The 18,160-nt window shown below is 36.4% G+C and overlaps 1 protein-coding gene across 1 annotated transcript in view; it reads left to right on the forward strand.

The window, feature by feature from the left end:
- Positions 1–18,160, forward strand: part of poe (E3 ubiquitin-protein ligase-like protein poe) — an 849,790-nt gene that overhangs the window by 636,388 nt on the left and 195,242 nt on the right. Inside the window, exons 54-56 of the mRNA XM_090388478.1 lie at positions 4,592–4,799; positions 16,022–16,335; positions 16,970–17,158. Of these exons, the coding sequence (XP_090244604.1) occupies positions 4,592–4,799; positions 16,022–16,335; positions 16,970–17,158 (711 nt within the window). The remainder of the gene's footprint in view (positions 1–4,591; positions 4,800–16,021; positions 16,336–16,969; positions 17,159–18,160) is intronic.

Genomic DNA, 18,160 nt, shown 5'->3' on the forward strand with positions numbered 1-18,160 from the left:
GTAACATAGAGTGGCGGCATTCCTCCATGTGGTGTGGGTGCCACACCTTGACCCCTGCTTACATTAGTTCACACTTGGGTGGTCACCCACTGTGTTCTTGTGCATGGAGGTTATACCCAGTATTACTAACAGTCCCACCATCGTGAAGGTGTAAGCAGAGGATTTGGCTATGTTGACAGATATTTCCAGAAATGGGGGAAGAATAATCTTCCAGATATTAACATCAGACAATTACATCTGGCCCACTCAATTCAGTTTAGGAGTTATATGCAGATATATACAGATGGATCCAAGACTGCCAGTAAGGTTGGTACAGCTGTAGTCCTGCCGGATGCTATCATCGCGAAACAGCTTCCCTTAGAATGTAGTAATTATACTGCTGAGTTGTATGGTATTTTACTAGCCCTGGAGAAAATAAAAGAAGCCTCATATACTCAATCCATAATATATACCGATTCATTAAGTGCCGTGAATTGTATGCAAAGTAAACGCCCCAACAGTCATCCTCTGGTACAACAAATCTGGACTCAGTTAATGGCAATTCATGCACGTGGTCACCGCATAATTTTTTGTTGGATTCCTGGACACTCTGGAATCCCAGGAAATGAACAGGCAGATTTAGCTGCCAAAAATGCTTCAAATCCTATTTCTTACAATTTCAGGACACCTTATGTTGACTATAAATCCATTATACAGCAGACCTCTAAAGAACAGTGGAAACATATATGGGAAAAAGAAATAAATAATAAACTTTTTGAAATAAAGAAAGAACCCAAACAGTGGCGATCCAGTCTGAGAGGAAATAGAAAAGAAGAAACTGTACTAGCGCGACTGCGCATAGGTCACACATACCTCACTCACAGTTATCTATTAAGAAAGGAAGATGCCCCACAATGCAGTAACTGTTCATGTCCACTCACTGTAAAGCATATCATTATCGAATGCCCGCTATATCTAAGAGAACGAAAAACTGCTTTCTCCTTACTTTTCAAAAATTGCAATCAATTAACACTACGTAATATTCTGGAAGATCGTCAAGATATGGATGACGTTTTTGATTTTCCTAAAATCAATTGATAAATATCACCTTGTTTAAATTTTTATCAGAATCAGCATCAACATCAAAGATATACTAGTCAGAAATCAGTGCATTATAGCCACAGTTGCTGATGCACCAACAAACCTAACAACAATAACAACAACAGAGGATTTGGCTGTCACAGACCGTCCGGACTTCGCCGAAATTGGGTCCACTTGACTTGAGTGTCACCCGAATATCAGTTCCATCAGCGTTTTTGTCTCCCAGGTAGCAAGTACAGCTTGTCTGGCATATCTGAGAGAATGTCTTTGACAACCTCAAGGACCAGTTAGTGCATGCCATCATTTTAGTTTGTAGTAAATCACCAAAGTAGGTGAAATGGCATTGTTTTTGTTATATCTCATATTGTGAATGCCTTCACAACAAATTGCCCTGATATTACACTAGTTCGAATAAGCAATGTTTCGCCATTGGAGAAGACTAATGTTAGTTGTTACTTATTCTCAGCTGATGCCACTGCCCGGACAGCACCATCTGGATAGTATCAGTGACAACCCAGTTACTTCCTAACTGGGTTGTCACTTATTGTAACACCAGGGTACCTACAACCCCCCCCACCAATGAGAGGCCAAAAAGCAGCAGATACCACCACCCACCAGGGTACCTACAACCCCCCCCCCCACCACCACCACCCACAAGGTGGTGGTATCTGCTGCTTTTTGTATAAGTAACATTAGTCTTCTCCACTGGCAAAGTGCTGCTATTTCGAGGTAGTGCGATATCAGGACAACTTGTGAAGGCATTCACAATATGAGATATAACAAAAATGATGCCATTTCACACATACTTTGGTTATTTACTACAAACTAAAATGATGCTACACACTACCTTGTTTGATTAGTGAATTTTCTATAGTCTGAGGCTTTCAGCCCTAAAACCTCTTTAGGGCACACCACTCTTAACACTTTCTTTAATTTTATCAGCACTATCTTGAATAGTATATAATGTGCTCTCACTGAGACTTAGAGCATGTTTAATGCATGCCATGCTCCCACCTCATTTGTAGTGCTTACCATTACTTCCAATAGAACTATGATGACACTTACTAGCCATAAGGGTAATAATAAACACAAAATAAGTAAAAATAAACACAAAAGAGAAAAATTCTGCACTTCCAGTAGACAATCTTCAGCAAAACAAAATGAGAAAATGCTGGGCTATCGCGCTGGCCTGTTGTGGTGCTTTCTGTAAATATGGTTGCTGCATGTTATTTTAAATTTGCATAATTTAAACACTTGTAAATTAAATGGTCACTGTATTACCTGTTCCAAATATACAAAGGTAGTATCAAAAAGTTTTCCCCTGATCTTCTGTTTATTCTATGAACATTATGTTTACTGTCTGTATTGCTTATTTATCTAGTAATATATGTGGATTGCAGCCATTACCAAAATTGAAGATAGTATTGATAAAAATGTTTTGTTTGCAGAGTGGATGGAATTTTGAAATATCTCAAGGCATCTAAAATTTGTCTGCCCTCCTCATTCCTAATCTAATTAAATGGGCCTCTAGTCATATGTGTAGGCCTTTAAAAACTGTTATCATCTGAAAATAATGAGTTGAATAAATAGAACATATACCAGTATTACTTTAATTAAAATAGATACACAATATAAGATTGAAATGGTAATAATAACAAGAGAAGGTAAACTGCAGCCATTATCAACCCACTGCAGGATGGAAGCCTCCTCAATGATTCATGATGAGGGGAAATGGACCATAATCTGCCACGCTGGTCCAGTGTGGGTTGGCAGATCGACCATATTTAGCACTTGGGGCTTGAATCCCGATCTGCTTAAAGAGTGAATAACAAGGGAATAAAATATAAATAATATTGAGTTTAAAGACCGTTATATTTTTATCACTTTTAGTCAATTATTTTAATCATCCATTTGGATAAAGAACTAAAATAAAGGATTTTAATTCTTCTTTTAATTAAATTTATACTAAGTACTTATTTCTTTTATTCAGCTTATTTTCTGTCTTTAATGAAAGATAAAGAATTTCTTAATGGATTCATTGTTCCTTACATTAATGCACAGTGAAAATGCACATTTTCTTTTAGAAACATAAACAAACCAAATAACTTCAATACTGTTTATTGCGTTTTATATAACATTTTCCCATTGTATCATATGATATATGTTACTTACTATTAGTTTGGAAGAAATGTTCTGACTAAAAGACAGATATGAATTAAGTAAATGTTTTCTGTATTCTAATTTTTTCAATTTTGATGCTGTGTAAATACCATTAAATTTTAAAAAATTGGTCAAGTTAGCCTCCTGTGCTGTGAGTTTGCAAATACTGATTATACACATTTAATGCACCTGTTAATTCTTTGTAATATCCAATTGAAATTGCTATTTTTCTCTTTCATTTGTGTTTCATTCATGGTGAGAGAGGGCAAGCATTTTGCTCTGCATATATTGCAGCCACCTGTGACAACTCAACTTATAACCACCATCACTCTACACACAGGGTCAAACCTTCCAATCCAGCTTAAACGTGAAAAATAAGTTGACTGTTCCAGATCCTATTGAGACCTGTCATTAAAAGGTTCCAAGCCCAGCAGAATTGAAAGGAGAATGAGCTCTGCTAGATGTGCAGTATACAACAATAGTGACTACTGGAACTGACAGTTCAAGCCAAATGCATATTAGCGAACATGTAGCCTTCTCAAGCAAGTCACACATGGGTTCTTCTGTGAAACTCTTAAGAGTTTTGATGGTCTGAATACTATTTCTAGGAAAATAATGATTCCACCAAACAATTCCCTATGATCAAATAAACAGATGCACTCATTTAATTAACTGGAACAAGTTACAAGAAAACAAGAAGGAATGCTACAATTTGCAGCATAAAATCTGGAACAAATATGTAAACAAATTGCAAGACCTCTGAAGTAAACAATGGTCAGTGAGACTTGAATGCATGTGGTCAGCCAAAACTGCTGTCTGGAATTGTTTTTCCATTTCTGCTTCAGTGACAGAAGTTTTTCTTGTGTGTATTCTCTAAAATTGTTAATAATACAAGGTTGGATCAAAAACTTACAGGACTGGATTTTTCCCTAAATAGATATTTACAGATAATTTCGTGGAATTTTTTTCAAAAAAATAAGGACATTTGCAGAAGAAAAAAAAAAAGCATATTCGTAGTCCTTTTAAAGAAAATTATTTTCGTGGAGTGAGGACTGATGAGATCTGGCATGGATCTTGAAATATCACCTTTTATTAAATTTAGTGTAATCTAGTTCTTGTAGTGGCTTATAAATACTTAAACTAATTCTGAAAATTATTTGCATAGTGTAAGAGTGTTTTTACTAACATCAACAAGAATTGTTTTTTCTTAGAATATTAGTTATGCTTTATATTAATATAAGTTATACATTTTATTCATGTTGTTTTATACATTTTATTCAGTTATAAATTGTACAGTTAATCTTGTTATGAAAATTAGTGAACTTGAAATAGCCATGTATCTGTTTATCAGGTTCATGCCTTAGTGGAAGTTATCCATGCCTTCACTGCTTGTGATCTTGAAAATGTCCCATTGGCAGCAAAATTATATGTTCAATTACTGCTTTCTGAAGATACAAGAGTGAGTTTTGCTGCTAAACAAGCTTTAATCCGTGTACTTCGTCCTCGATTACGCCGTCGAAAAGTATTTATTCCTTCTCCTCCACATTGCAGCACACCAGGTAATCAAATTATGCAGCTTTAGGTAGTAAAATCAACATCTATTTATTACTGAGTAAAAGTACATAGAAATATCATAACTGACAAAAATTGCATTTCAAAGTCTGCTGAGTATTCCAAGGGAATACTCACCAAGATCAGGTAGAAAGTAATTGTGTACAAGGTATTCAAAAAGTGTGGAATCAATATAAACATTTTATTTTAAAGTGTAGTTACACTTTAAAATAAAATGTCTTTCTTCATAAGGACGCCCTTTTGCCGATCTCACCAGGCGAGTTACCCTTCTTTGCACCCTTTCAAGAAGCTCGATGTCTTTCTTTAGGTGCGGTCTCCATACCTGAACACAGTATTCCAAGTGTGGTCTAACATAAGCCTTATATAATGGGATTATCACGTCCCTATCTCTACTTGCAAAAGTTCGATAGATCATCGATAGGACACCACAGGCCTTCCTTGCAACCTGTTTACAATGCTCAGAGAATTTCATGTCTGACCGTATCGTAACACCCAAGTCCCTTTCCTCCAGTACTGGGTTTAGTTGAACTCCACCAAGTGAATAAGTTATTTTGGGATTACTGTTTCCCAGGTGTAATACCTTACACTTTGTTGGATTAAAGCACAGCTGCCATTTTTCTGACCATTCCTGAAGTCTATCTAGGTCTCTCTGAAGAAGCTCAGCTTGACAGTGATCATTAACTACTCTACCAATTTTAACATCATCTGCAAATTTAGACATCACGCCCTCTATCCCTTCATCAATGTCATTTATGAAAATTAAAAACAACAGTGGTCCTAATACTGATCCTTTGGGAACCCCACTTCTTACATCAACCCAATCTGAGGAATAGCCATTTATCACAACCCTCTGCCTCCTGCCCTGAAGCCATCCTTCTATCCATCTAAGGATTTTCCCAGTGATTCCAACCTGTTCCAGCTTATAAAGCAACCGCTCATGTGGGACTGAGTCAAAAGCTTTGCTGAAATCTAAATAAACAATGTCGAAATTATTCCCTAAATCCAGCTCGTGAGTGACCCTTTCGAAATAGCGAACCAGATTTGTTAAACATGATTTTCCCTTTACAAAACCATGCTGAGTAACCTTGAGAATTTCAATTCGATCCAAATGATCCTGAATTCCACCCTTGATCATTGCCTCCATGATTTTCCCTACTACTGAAGTCAGACTGACAGGTCGATAATTTCCAACTTCACTTTTAGAGCCACCCTTATGTATGGGAGATACATTTGCACTTTTCCAATCCAAGGGAATCTCCCCAGAGTCTAGTGATGCTCGCATAATTAGCCCCAATGGTTCAATGCACTCGCTTGCCGCCTCTCTTAAGATTATAGGGTATGTTCCATCAACTCCAGGAGCCTTACTGGTCTGTAGGCTTGAAAGTTTTTTCATTAAATAATCTTGCGAAATTTCAATATCATTAATTACATATTTTTTAACTTCGCTCCCACAATTTCCCATTGCCACAAAAGGCTTTTCATTTGTAAATATCGATGCAAAATAACTGTTGAGTTCATCTGCAACGGCAGCTGGTGTATTTATTACTATTCCCTTTCCCTTACGTAAAGGTCCGATCTGGTTTGTCCTGCTCTTCTTGGCATTTATATATGTGAAGAATTCTTTATCCCCCCTCTTTGCTCTGTTTGCTAGTGATTTCTCATAAACTGCCTTTGCCTGTTGAACCTTTTCTGTGGCTCTATTACACATCACCTTGTAGCTGTTATAGGCTTCAGTACTTTTTATTGCTCTGTAACCTTTCCATGCCACCTTTTTCTGCTCAAGTAATGTGGCTATTCATCCAACTTGGAACCTTTCTCGTGGAGTATTTTTTTAATGGTATATACGCATTCAAGGCATCTATGATTAATGTTTTAAAAGCATACCACAGTTCAATTGTATTCATTCTCTGCGCGATATCTACCCAGTTAATAGAGGCCATGCAGTACCTTAAGGCATCGTAATTTCCTTTTTTGAAATTAAAACCCATTCCTTTGCCTTTTACTTCTGCTACCTCTCTCGTCATCATCCACCGTAGAACTCCGTGATCACTTCCTGCTACTGGTTCCTCTACTGTCAGCCCTGTTATGTCATCTGATTCATGTGTGATGATGAGGTCTAGGATATTCTTTTCTCTAGTACTTTCCCTGACATGTTGATACAAATAACAGTCATCTAGTTGATTTAAAAATTTTGTTCCCCATGTCAAGTTTCCTTCCCATTTACTCCAATCAGTTAGAGGCAAATTGAAATCACCCATAATAAGGCATTGACGCTTACTTGCCCATTCCATTTGCATGTAGAGGCTTTTGTCATAATCTTCACAATCACCTGGTCTGTAGATTACTCCTACTCGCATTATACCTTTGTTTCCAACTATCTCACACCATACAGACTCTATACTAGCATGTGAAATGTCTGAATCCGGGAAAGCTATCGTCGCACTCAGGCTGCGTCTGATAAGAAGCATTACCCCACCACCCCTTCTATCTAACCTATCCTTCCTAAATACATTATACAAGCCGTACTGAAACTCATCATCCCCAATTTCCAGGTGGCACCACGTCTCTGTAAGCCCTATTATGTCCGCATTAGTTGTTTTAACCAGCAGTTCGAATTTGCTCATTTTATTGACGACACTTCTAACGTTACTGTATAAACAATTAAGATTTACTGTTCTTGTATATTTAACAACCCTAACACAACCGTTGAAGTTTTTTAGGCTCTCTTCCCTGATATTAGCTACCCGCTCACGTGAAACGTCTTTGCCCCCAGAACATCTAGATAATACGTCCAGTTGGGGTAACAGATAAGAACTCTTAAGGTATGTGCAAGAGTTACATTGACCAATATTATCAGATAAACGCGTGTCAGTATTACCCACATCCCCCTAACTAGCAGTTTCCCTGAACCTTTAAGGTATCCTCAATAATACTGGCAAAAACTTTTGCACCACCTTTGTTTAAGTGTATCCCGTCTCTACAAAACAAATTCCTTCTACCTACAAGTGTGGGCCATGCTGATAGAAATTTACCCCCTAAAGCCTTGCAGATTCCTTCAGGTCTTGAGTTAATCCACAAGGCTCTTAACATATAATCCCTTAACATATAAACCATATGGAGAGCCACAAACAGGCACACAAATAAATGAGGTATGATTTTAAAATAAATAAAAAATAGTTCGGGGACTGTATCTTGAACTTACGGCATCACTCATTTAACTGAAGTTAGTCTGAATTAGAACATATTGAGTAGCAGTTGTTTTATTTTGTCGCATTTTACGAACAACAATTTTATTGAGTAGTTAATTTGCATCAGATTTTATTTCAAAGTAGCGAACAATGCAAAAGAAATCTACAGACGTTAAAAACATCTTTTGGAAAAACTGCATGTTGTTTGAAGATGATCCTAACTTTGAAAACTAGTGATTCAGTCATCAACGTTCCTGATCTAATTAGAAGTCATCAACACATTACTATCCATGAAGTTGCTCTCAACTTTGTCAATAGTTGAACATTGTATTAGTATTACTTCTGGGATATGTCAATTAATTTTAATACAATATGAGATTGCAATGCATTTCAGCTAGGTTTGTGCTCCATCTCCTTACTGATGCTCACAGCGAGCAGAGAGTTCTCACATGTCAGAATCTTGATCAGTGTGCTCCTGCTGACTCACATTCTCTTTCTTGCATCATTACTAGGTATTAATGATATGTGAATGCAATGATCATGCCCATCATATTTTTTTTAGCAGTAAATGTGAAAGTTTTATCTCAAGAAAGTATAAAGTAGAGCCCTCAGTTTCTGTAAAACCAGTATAAATGGATATTACAGAAACAGAAGGGTTTTTTTTTTTTTACTTAATTTGAAAAGTCAAATTAAGTAAAAAAAAAAAAAAAAGTACACTATTTTAATTAATCTGATTTGTAATCACATTAATACAAAGATTATTCAGAGATATTGTTGGCTATTTGGGTCAACCCAATATTCCTGAATAACTTATGTAAATTATGTGATTAATTAAATTATATCAGAATTTCATAATTAATTGTATTTCAGCTTTCCAACTTAATTTTAAAAATTTGCATTATTAATTTTACCTTTTTGTAAAGGGTATTACAAAACTCAAGGCCATTCTTTTTATAACCTTTTGAGATCAGTCTTTTCCAGGTGGACTGTTGTTGAAGTTTCGAAGGTAGATTTCTGTAGCAATAGTGTAAAAGTATTACTTTTAATACTTTTACACTATTGCTATATATTTTATATATATATCGTCTTACACCATGTGTAGTAGTAGTAATGGCAAATGATGCAAGAAAGCAAGCATATATAGCAAAAAAAAAAGACCTATCCATATCCTCCAAGAATTTGTCTACTCCTTCCTTGAATTTATTCAACCCATCCACTTCTGTAACAACAGATGGAAGCCTGTTCCAGCAAACAACCACCCGCTGGCTAAACACACAACTATTCTACAATCTTACTTCCTCAACTTGAATTTATGCCCTTTCACGTGCGTAGTCTCAGCAAGTGGAAGAATGCCATAAACATTCAGCTTACTTAATCCATTCAAGGCTTTAAACACATCAGTTGTTCAATTTGCAGAACTGAAGCCTTTCTAGGTAAGAACACCCTTTTCTTTCCTTCACCAGTCTGGTTTTCCTTCTTGTACCTGTTCCAGCAGTTCTACATCCTTCCTAAACTGAGGCCTCCTGACCTGTATACAGTACTCAAGATGTAGCCCAACCATGGCCTTATACAAAGGGATAATCACCTCCTTATCCCTGTGAGCTGTTCTGACAGCATGTCTGCACTGCTCAGGGAATTTCATGTCTGACTGTACAATCACCCCCAGGTCTCTTTCATTCTCCACTACTGAGTGTAGTACCACACAGTTGATAAGTTGCTCTGGGGTTACTGCTACCATATGGTACCTTGCATTTGTCAATGTTAAACTTCAACTGCCATTTCTCAGCACATCAACCCAATATTCCTAGATCTTATTGCAGTAGCTCACCCTGATGACTGTTGTTAACCACCCTACCAACCTTTGTATCATCTGCAAATTTAGACATTAAGCTATAGCATCATCAATATATTGATAAATATTGAAAATCCCGATGAGCCCAGCACTGAACTCTGGAGAACTCAACTAATAACATTAGTCCACAGAGAGCAGTGCCCATTGATAACTATGCTCTGTCTTCTTCCACTTAACCATCCCTTTATCCATAGCAGTAACTCTCCCTTAATGCTACCTTGCTTACCTTAATTGCTCCAGTTTGTATATACAGTCTTTTATATGCAATGATATAAAAAGCCTTCCTGATGTCAAAATAATTTTTGCATCCAGTTCCTTGGTCACTGCATCATAGTAACCTATCAGATTGGTTGGAAAAGCCCACTCCTTAAAAATCCATACTGTGCTTGCAGTATAATTGTACTGTCCAGATGGTCCTGCATTACTTCTTTAACCATTGATAACATTATTTTCCCTGGAAAACAGATGTTAAGTTAACAGGTCTGTAAATACTCATGTCACCTTTTGATCCCCCTTTATGAATTGAAGATACATTCCCACATGTCCAGTCCATAGGGACCTCCCCTGAATCCAGGAATGCTGTCATAATTATGAGCTAAGGGTTTGCTTACTTCATTTGCTGCCTCCCTTAATATAACTGGATAGATTCCATCCATCCTAAGTGCCTTTTTTATGTCCACTTCAACAATTTCTCCATTTTCCTTTCAGTTTTCACAAAGTCATTTAGCTCCTCATTAGAGTTTGATAAACTTCTAGCATCCCCTTCCCTAAAGAATTCCTCGTGTGTGAATGTAGATGCAAAATACCTATTCAATTTTTCTGCAACCTGAGTAGGGTCATGAACAGTTAACTCATAGTCATAAAGTTGCCCAATGTGATTCAACTCCTTCCTTCTACTGTTAGTATAAGCCTAGAAGTCTTTGCTGTTTTTCTTTGCCAGAGACTTCTCATAATCTGCCTTAGCTCACCTAACCTCCTGCGTGGCTTGATTACAGACTAATTTATATCTACCATAGGCTTCTGTATCACCTGATAATTTATATGTCTCCCATGCACATTTCACAATTCCCAAACAGTATTTCTTCATTGGTATGAAACGCATAGTAGCTTTTTTGATTACTTCCCTGAATACTTTCCATTTAGAATTTGCTGTTGGTAACATCATCAGTTGGTCCCACTGCACAAAATTTAAAAACTGTCTCAGACCACTGTAGTTAACCTTACGAAAGTCAAAGCCTTTCCCTTTACCATTGACAGTAGTTATGTCTTTAATCAAATTCCACATTCATCATCATCAGCCATTTTCAATCCACTGTAGGATGAAGGCCTCTCCAGCAACTTTCCAGTTCCTTCTGTTTTGAGCCCTGGCCATCCATTTACTACCCACAAACTCATGAATTTCATCTATCCATCTCCGCCTTTGTCTTCCAGGTTTTCTTCTAGCTCCTCTTGGGTACCATTTTGTTATTTTCTTAGTCCATCTGTCATCATGTCTTCAAGCTATGTGTCCTGCCCAGGACCATTTAGTTCTTTAGTTTTGATAAGAATGTCCTTTACTTGAGTTTGCTGCCTAATCCATGTGTTTCTCTTCTTATCTAACAGTCTGATTCCCAGTATAATTTGTTCCATTCTTCGCAGTGTAGTTCTCAGCTTCTCTTCCATTCTTTTGGTGAGTGCCCAAGTTTAACTTCCATAAGTTATGGTTTACGTTTCAGACAAACTGGGATATTGCTCCTCAGTATGTGACTATATTTCCTGAATGCTATCCATCCAAAATTTATTCTTCTCTTGACTTCCGTCCATTTATCATTATTACAGCTAATAACTTGTCCCAGGTAAGTATATATGACTCCACCTTTACAATTACTGCTCCTTCAATCATTATTTCCCTTTCTGTGACATACTTTTTCATCATTACTTTTGTTTTAGCCATATTCATCTTTAGTCCAAAATCCTTACTACTGTGCATAACTGATTAAGATTTTCCTCTAATTCTTTGGGATCGTGGCTTATGACTACAATGTCATCTGCAAATCATAAATGGTTTTAGGTACTCTCCGTTCACATTGACTCCTTTCTGCGACCAGTCTAATCTTCTGAAAGCTTCCTCAAGGGCAGCAGTAAACAGCTTCAGAGATATTATCTTCTTGTCGAACTCCTTTCTCGATTTTAAATTTCCTACTGTCTTTGTCTAGTCTAATAAAGGATATAGCATTCTCATATATTTTCTTCAAAATCATAATATGTGGGGTATCTATGCCTTGTCTTTCCAGTGCCCAAAACATTGCCTTATGCTGTATGGAGTCAAATGCCTTTTCATAATCCACAAATGCCTGGCATAATGGTGTTTTACATTCATTTGCTTTCTCCATTAGCTGTAATATTACGTGAAGGTGATCCATAGTTGAGAATCCTGTCCTAAAGCCAGCTTGCTCTTTCGGTTGATTCTCATCAAGTATTATTTCTAATCTGTTAGTAATGACCCTTGTGAACAACTTGTAGATGTGGGATAACAAGCTAATTGGTCTATAATTTCCAATTTCTGATTTATCTCCTTTCTTATGCAGCAAAACTATGATTGCATTATTCCACTGCTTAGGCATCACACCTTTTCTGATGCACTTTGTGAAGAGCCTTGCCAGTTTTTGTGTTATGTCTCTTCCTCCCAATGTTAACAACTCTACAGTAACTTCATCTTCCCCCGGGGCTTTCTGATTGTTCATTTTCTTCAATGCATGTTCTACCTCATCAAGAAGAATATCGGGTATGTCATATGTGTAATTCCACATTAGTACACTGATTACTGGTAAGACTGATTACTGCCACCCGGTTTGTCTTTTAACTGCAGATTCTTAATGAATGAAGAATCACTGCTGATACCAGATCAAGAGTATTGCTTCCTGTTTTTGCCTTTCCAACATGCTGCTGTAGAAAACAGCCATCTAAGAAATCCACAGAATTCTTGCTAGTGTGTGAATTTCCAACCGACAAATTACAGTCAACTTCTAGAAAGTTAAATCCCCCATTATGATACAATCTGAGTATGGGCTTGGCACACCCAGGATTCTCAGCTGGATATCATCATACTTCTCTTTCTTGGTGATTCCCTTCTACTTTTGTCTCTCTCTCTCTCTCTCTCTCTCTCTCTCTCTCTCTCTCTCTCTCTCTCTCTCTCTCTCTCTCTCTCTCTCTCTCAGGGTAACTTGGGAATTTTTTTTTTGGCTTGTGTAGCATAAGCCTCAGGCTTCCTTGCACCATATAGCTAATAATAATAAATCTTTGTTAGCTGACTCCATTCCTCTGTATAGCTGTTGGTATACACATCACAGCCATTAGGCCTATAGCACACTCCTACTCTCAATTTTGTTTTCCCAATGCTTATATACAAAATATAACGTGTATATACTAAACTTACTCAACATTACACTCATCACCCATGTCAAGTAGATGCACTGCTTTAAATTAATATGTTTCTTAAATAAGAGCATAACCGCTCCCTCTCCTGTCCTGTCTGTCCAACCTGTATACATTGTACTCCCCATATTTGAATTGAGCATCACTTACGTCGGAGTGACAACATGTTTCTGCTATTCTTACAATGTCTGCATTTAATGACTTAATCGATACTTCAAATTGATCAAATTTATTTACAATACTCCTAACACTAGTGTACATACTCTTAATTACCTTAAAATAGCCCATGTATTTATTTGTTCCATGATGACCCACTGCAAGGACAGAAATGTCAGACACCTTGCTTTCAAGGCTGCTGCATGTACCAATAGTATCAGTGCAAGGATCACTTTTGCCTCTGCGTGTGTGCTCTAGTTAAGCTATTAGTGTGTGTATCCCCACAAGCTAGCAGTTTTCCAACCCACCTATCACTGCCTCAATAGCATCAGCAAATATTGTTTCACTCCTATTCAAGTGTATCCCATCCCTGTAAAAGCAGTCTCTCCTCTAAAAATTCTACCCCATGAGCCTTGCACAATCTCTCCAGGGCCAAATTGATTGACAAGGCTCTCAACATATACTCCCTCCTATCACGTCTGGGTAGAATTGCAACACTTTCAAATTCAGTTCTAACTGGCAACTTTTTGCCAACATTGCCCTGTTCTTGTTGAGTCCTCGGATCTTCTACTCTTAATATCATTAGTACCAATGTGCACAACATCATCACCTTTTGTGTCCTTAAAGATGATATTTGCTCTACAACCTTATCTAGTTTTTCCCCTGGCAGACATACCCTGGTCGTATTCCACCTATCCTTCTTGCACAACATATTTCCCATTTCCCTGACAATAATCACCTCCTTTGGGACCAGCGCATTCTGCCTTGGAGGTTTCTGCTGTGTTGCTCAGGTGTGAGCTCTGGTGTTGAGTTGGGCAACTGATAGCATGATGAGCCCCAAGTATTAATTCCTTAGAGAGCATCTACCCTACTCTTCAAACTCTCGTAAACGCCCAGTCAGAATGCTGAGTTGGCGCCTAATTTCTTCACATCTCCTGCACCTAGCACTCTCAAAGACATCTTCCTTAGTTGTACATTTTGTTAGGCTATGATACGTTGGAGAATTGTCACCTTCAGTTATCTGCCAAGCCACAACACTCCTGCTACTTTGTGCCTGTTGTTTTGCTGCTCTAGTCCGTGGCATAATTTCCATTTAAATGCAATTTAATTGATTAATTGACAATACTACACTAAGCTAATAGATTCCTAAATGCAGTGATACGTGTTATACTCTCAAATTTTATGTTATACCTTATGCTATCAAGTTCAAGATATATGTTACACTATAGCGTTAAATTAGTTTTATCCATAGTAAAAAGTAAAATTCCTTAGCTAAACACAAAAAGATTTATGCCCAACAAGTGATTAGAACCTTCAAGCTAATTATTTATCACAATTAAAACCTTACTGTTCTACTGCACTACTCGTTACATGCTACGATACTGGTAAGATTCAGAATTGGACACACTCATCATTCATACTCGTATCTTCCTATTTTTGGGAGAAAACCCACCTCAGTGAAGCAAATATTGAAGAACTCTTTTATTGAATCCAAAACATATTGGCTTGTACAGAAGCATATAATTTAACATCTCTAACAATATGCTTCTTGTGAATAAACGATGAACAGACACAGTTTGGCTTTAGTAGCCCTTGTGTCGTTAAACCCAATACCAACAACATGCTACGATATTCACACCAAAACACCAATATAATAACATTGCGAATAGTAAGTTGTAACTTACAAAATCACTAGCTAAATTTAAAAATAAGCTAGCAAACGCGACTAGGACTATTTAAACTCTTTGTAAAACACAGATTAATATATGTTAATAAATCAAAAAGATGGTAAAAATTTCCAAAAAACTTATCGTTCCTACGAGCTCAAATTTGTGCGTCCTGGCATATTTTCTTGTAATACTTTTCCTTACACTATAACCTTTGTTTCTCCAGCAAGAATGCATAATCATAATTATAACTACAATATAGTATACTTATCTAACTTTATAAACTATTTACATAAATAACTGACCACATGATTTATTGTGGAGCATTGTTTTTATGTAAATGCTCTGGTCTATTAAAAAGAACTATATGAAATTTAGGTGATTACTAAATTTCATATAGTTCTTGTATACTTAATACCAATAAGGTCTTTTTCCTGTAATTTTTTCTTTCTCTTAGCATATTTAGGGTATATTCAATTATTTGTACAAAAATGCATATAAAATCTATATTATTAGTCAGGGGATGGAAACAACTTCAAAATACATTGAATTTTGAATAGCTCATTATCAAATTAACAAGTATATGCTGTATGTATTATTTGCAACTCATGTAGCTTTTACAAGTTGACATGTGCACACAGTGCCTTCAGCAGTTAAAATGTTTATTTCAATTGGTTATACTAGGCATCAGTAAACAAGTACATTGCTATCACTAATCACATACATATCAGTATACTAGCCTTCTCAGTTGGAAGATGCCATTTGATATAACACAACAGCCTGCATCTATTATTCTTGATACCAAATTTAAGTTATATCTTATGAAGTGATACGTTTTTGTCAAAAGTGAATACTTTCTCTTACATAATTGAAAAAAGTAATAAAAATTAAATAAAATAAACCTATATATCAAGTATCTTAATTTCATTTAGGAGAGACTCATGAAACAGAAGGTAGTGAAACAAGAAGTGTACCTCAGCCTCAGGCAGCAGTTCATTCAGTAATATCCACTCAGCCAATTGCACAGAGCTCTACAGAAAGCCAAGATAGCCATCAAGAAGCAGATCACTTTGAAATAGCAGATGGTTTGGATTCAGTTGTTCTTTTGCCAGCTGAAGGTGCTGGTGGTGGGGCAGCAAATTTAGAAGCACTAATTTCTGGACAGGCAGGATTTCCATTACTAGATATACCACCAGATGCTGATGATGAAACTATGGTTGAACTAGCAATAGCTCTAAGTCTTCAGGTACTTTATATCTTGTCTTTATTTATTTTTGACAAATATTTTTCATTTATAAACTAATCATACTTTTCAAACTAAAAACAGATATCGCTTCTTAATTGACCTTTCAATACCTGTTTGAAACTGGACCGAGCATTTTTTTCTGAGCTTTTCCACACAGAAAATAATTTTTAAAAATGGGTTATTGCATTTCATAATGAGTAATTTTCATATTGAATCCTATTGGCATGCATTAATTACTTATTATTATTAATGTTGAAGAAATGTTTCAGAATGCCATTCCATTGTTGTCTGGCTAGAATTAGTTTTCCAGATTCAGATTTCTAAAAGTGGAAAATATGAATATGGAGTCTTCCATAAGCAATTACAGTGAAGATGTAGACTCTTGGCTGCAATGTGCATGTGGGGGGGGCCGTATTGTTATATAAAAAGGAACTTAAAATCTTTATTGTTCCTTTTATATTATCGTTAAAAAAATTGCTTACATGTGCCACACTCTTCCCCTTCACTATTTGCTTTGTGAATGGACTTTGCATTCCCAAATCCGCCCAACTTGTTTGTTTTTAAGACAATATAACTGAAAAAAGAATGAAATCTTTCTTTATTTTACTCCATTGTTATCATCTTTTAATTTTAGGATCAGACTGGACGATCAGGTGGGCTTGGTTTGCAAGGTTTATCAATTAGTTCTCAAGGATCCCAGCATGCGTCTTCGCTTGAAGGTGGACACTATTCAGATACCACAGCATCTGCTGGAGCAAGTGATGATGAAGGCAGTACTGCTGCTACTGATGGTTCTACACTTCGAACCTCTCCTGCTGAACAAGTAAGTTTTTCAATAATAGCACCTTTTACATTTTTTTATTTAAAAAAAGACAGGTAACCCTCATGTAACACAGTAGTTAGCTTCCTATAAAATCTTTTGTAGTGTGAAACCATGTTATACGGTACTAAGAACCAGTACAAAAGGGGGAGTTACATTCCAAAAGCTAACAAACATACACCTTTATTTTATATATAATTATTGGAAATTTTTATTAAAAATAGTAATAACTGAACAAAAGTCTTACAAACAGTATACATATATGTCAGATAATGGTACGTTCAATTAATTTTCTTCCTCTTCATCACTGCTAAGCACAATCAAATGAGAGTGTTCTCTGTTGCAGAATATCTTCACCTTCTGAACTTTCTTCTGTAGCATCTACATTTCATGTATCTTCTGCTTTCTTTAAAAAAATCAGTAATCTAGGTTTGTTTGCTTTTGCTTGATAGGTCTTTGTAAATATCGTGGTATCAAGTTAAGCATTCTTGAAGCTTCCTTTTGAACTTTTTGCTCCTTTCAGTCAAAGGATCTGTATTCAGAAAATAAGACTAATTGCCCGGCTAATTTTATGCCTTCCCGTATGCTTTTTTAGTGTAAAATTGGAACTTCAGAATTTTCATATGCACTATCATCCTCTGAATTGATTTGGTTTACCTCTAATGCCATTTCTACCAAATCTGCTTCACCAGCCTCTTTTTCTAACAGTAATTCTTGAATGTCTTCAGTAGTCATATCATCAAAATCTACCCATCCTACCAACTTAACAAGTTCTGTGTTCTGCCAGTACACAACCATATTTCTTAAATGAACTGACTCTGGTCATACATTTTTCTAACATGCATTTAATGTTGTCAGTTTTACTTCTTTGAGTGATACAGCTATGATTCTGATACAGTCCACAATTGAAAAATGTTTCCATGTCTCCATCAATTCGATAGATTCAGAATCAGTTTTTTCCAAAATCCATTGTAATGATTTTCTGATGTAATGAATTTTAAAGTT

Source organism: Mastigoproctus giganteus, chromosome 14 (assembly GCF_048544385.1).
Source record: "Mastigoproctus giganteus isolate SK-2022 chromosome 14, ASM4854438v1, whole genome shotgun sequence".
Taxonomy (NCBI): Eukaryota; Metazoa; Arthropoda; class Arachnida; order Uropygi; family Thelyphonidae; genus Mastigoproctus; species Mastigoproctus giganteus.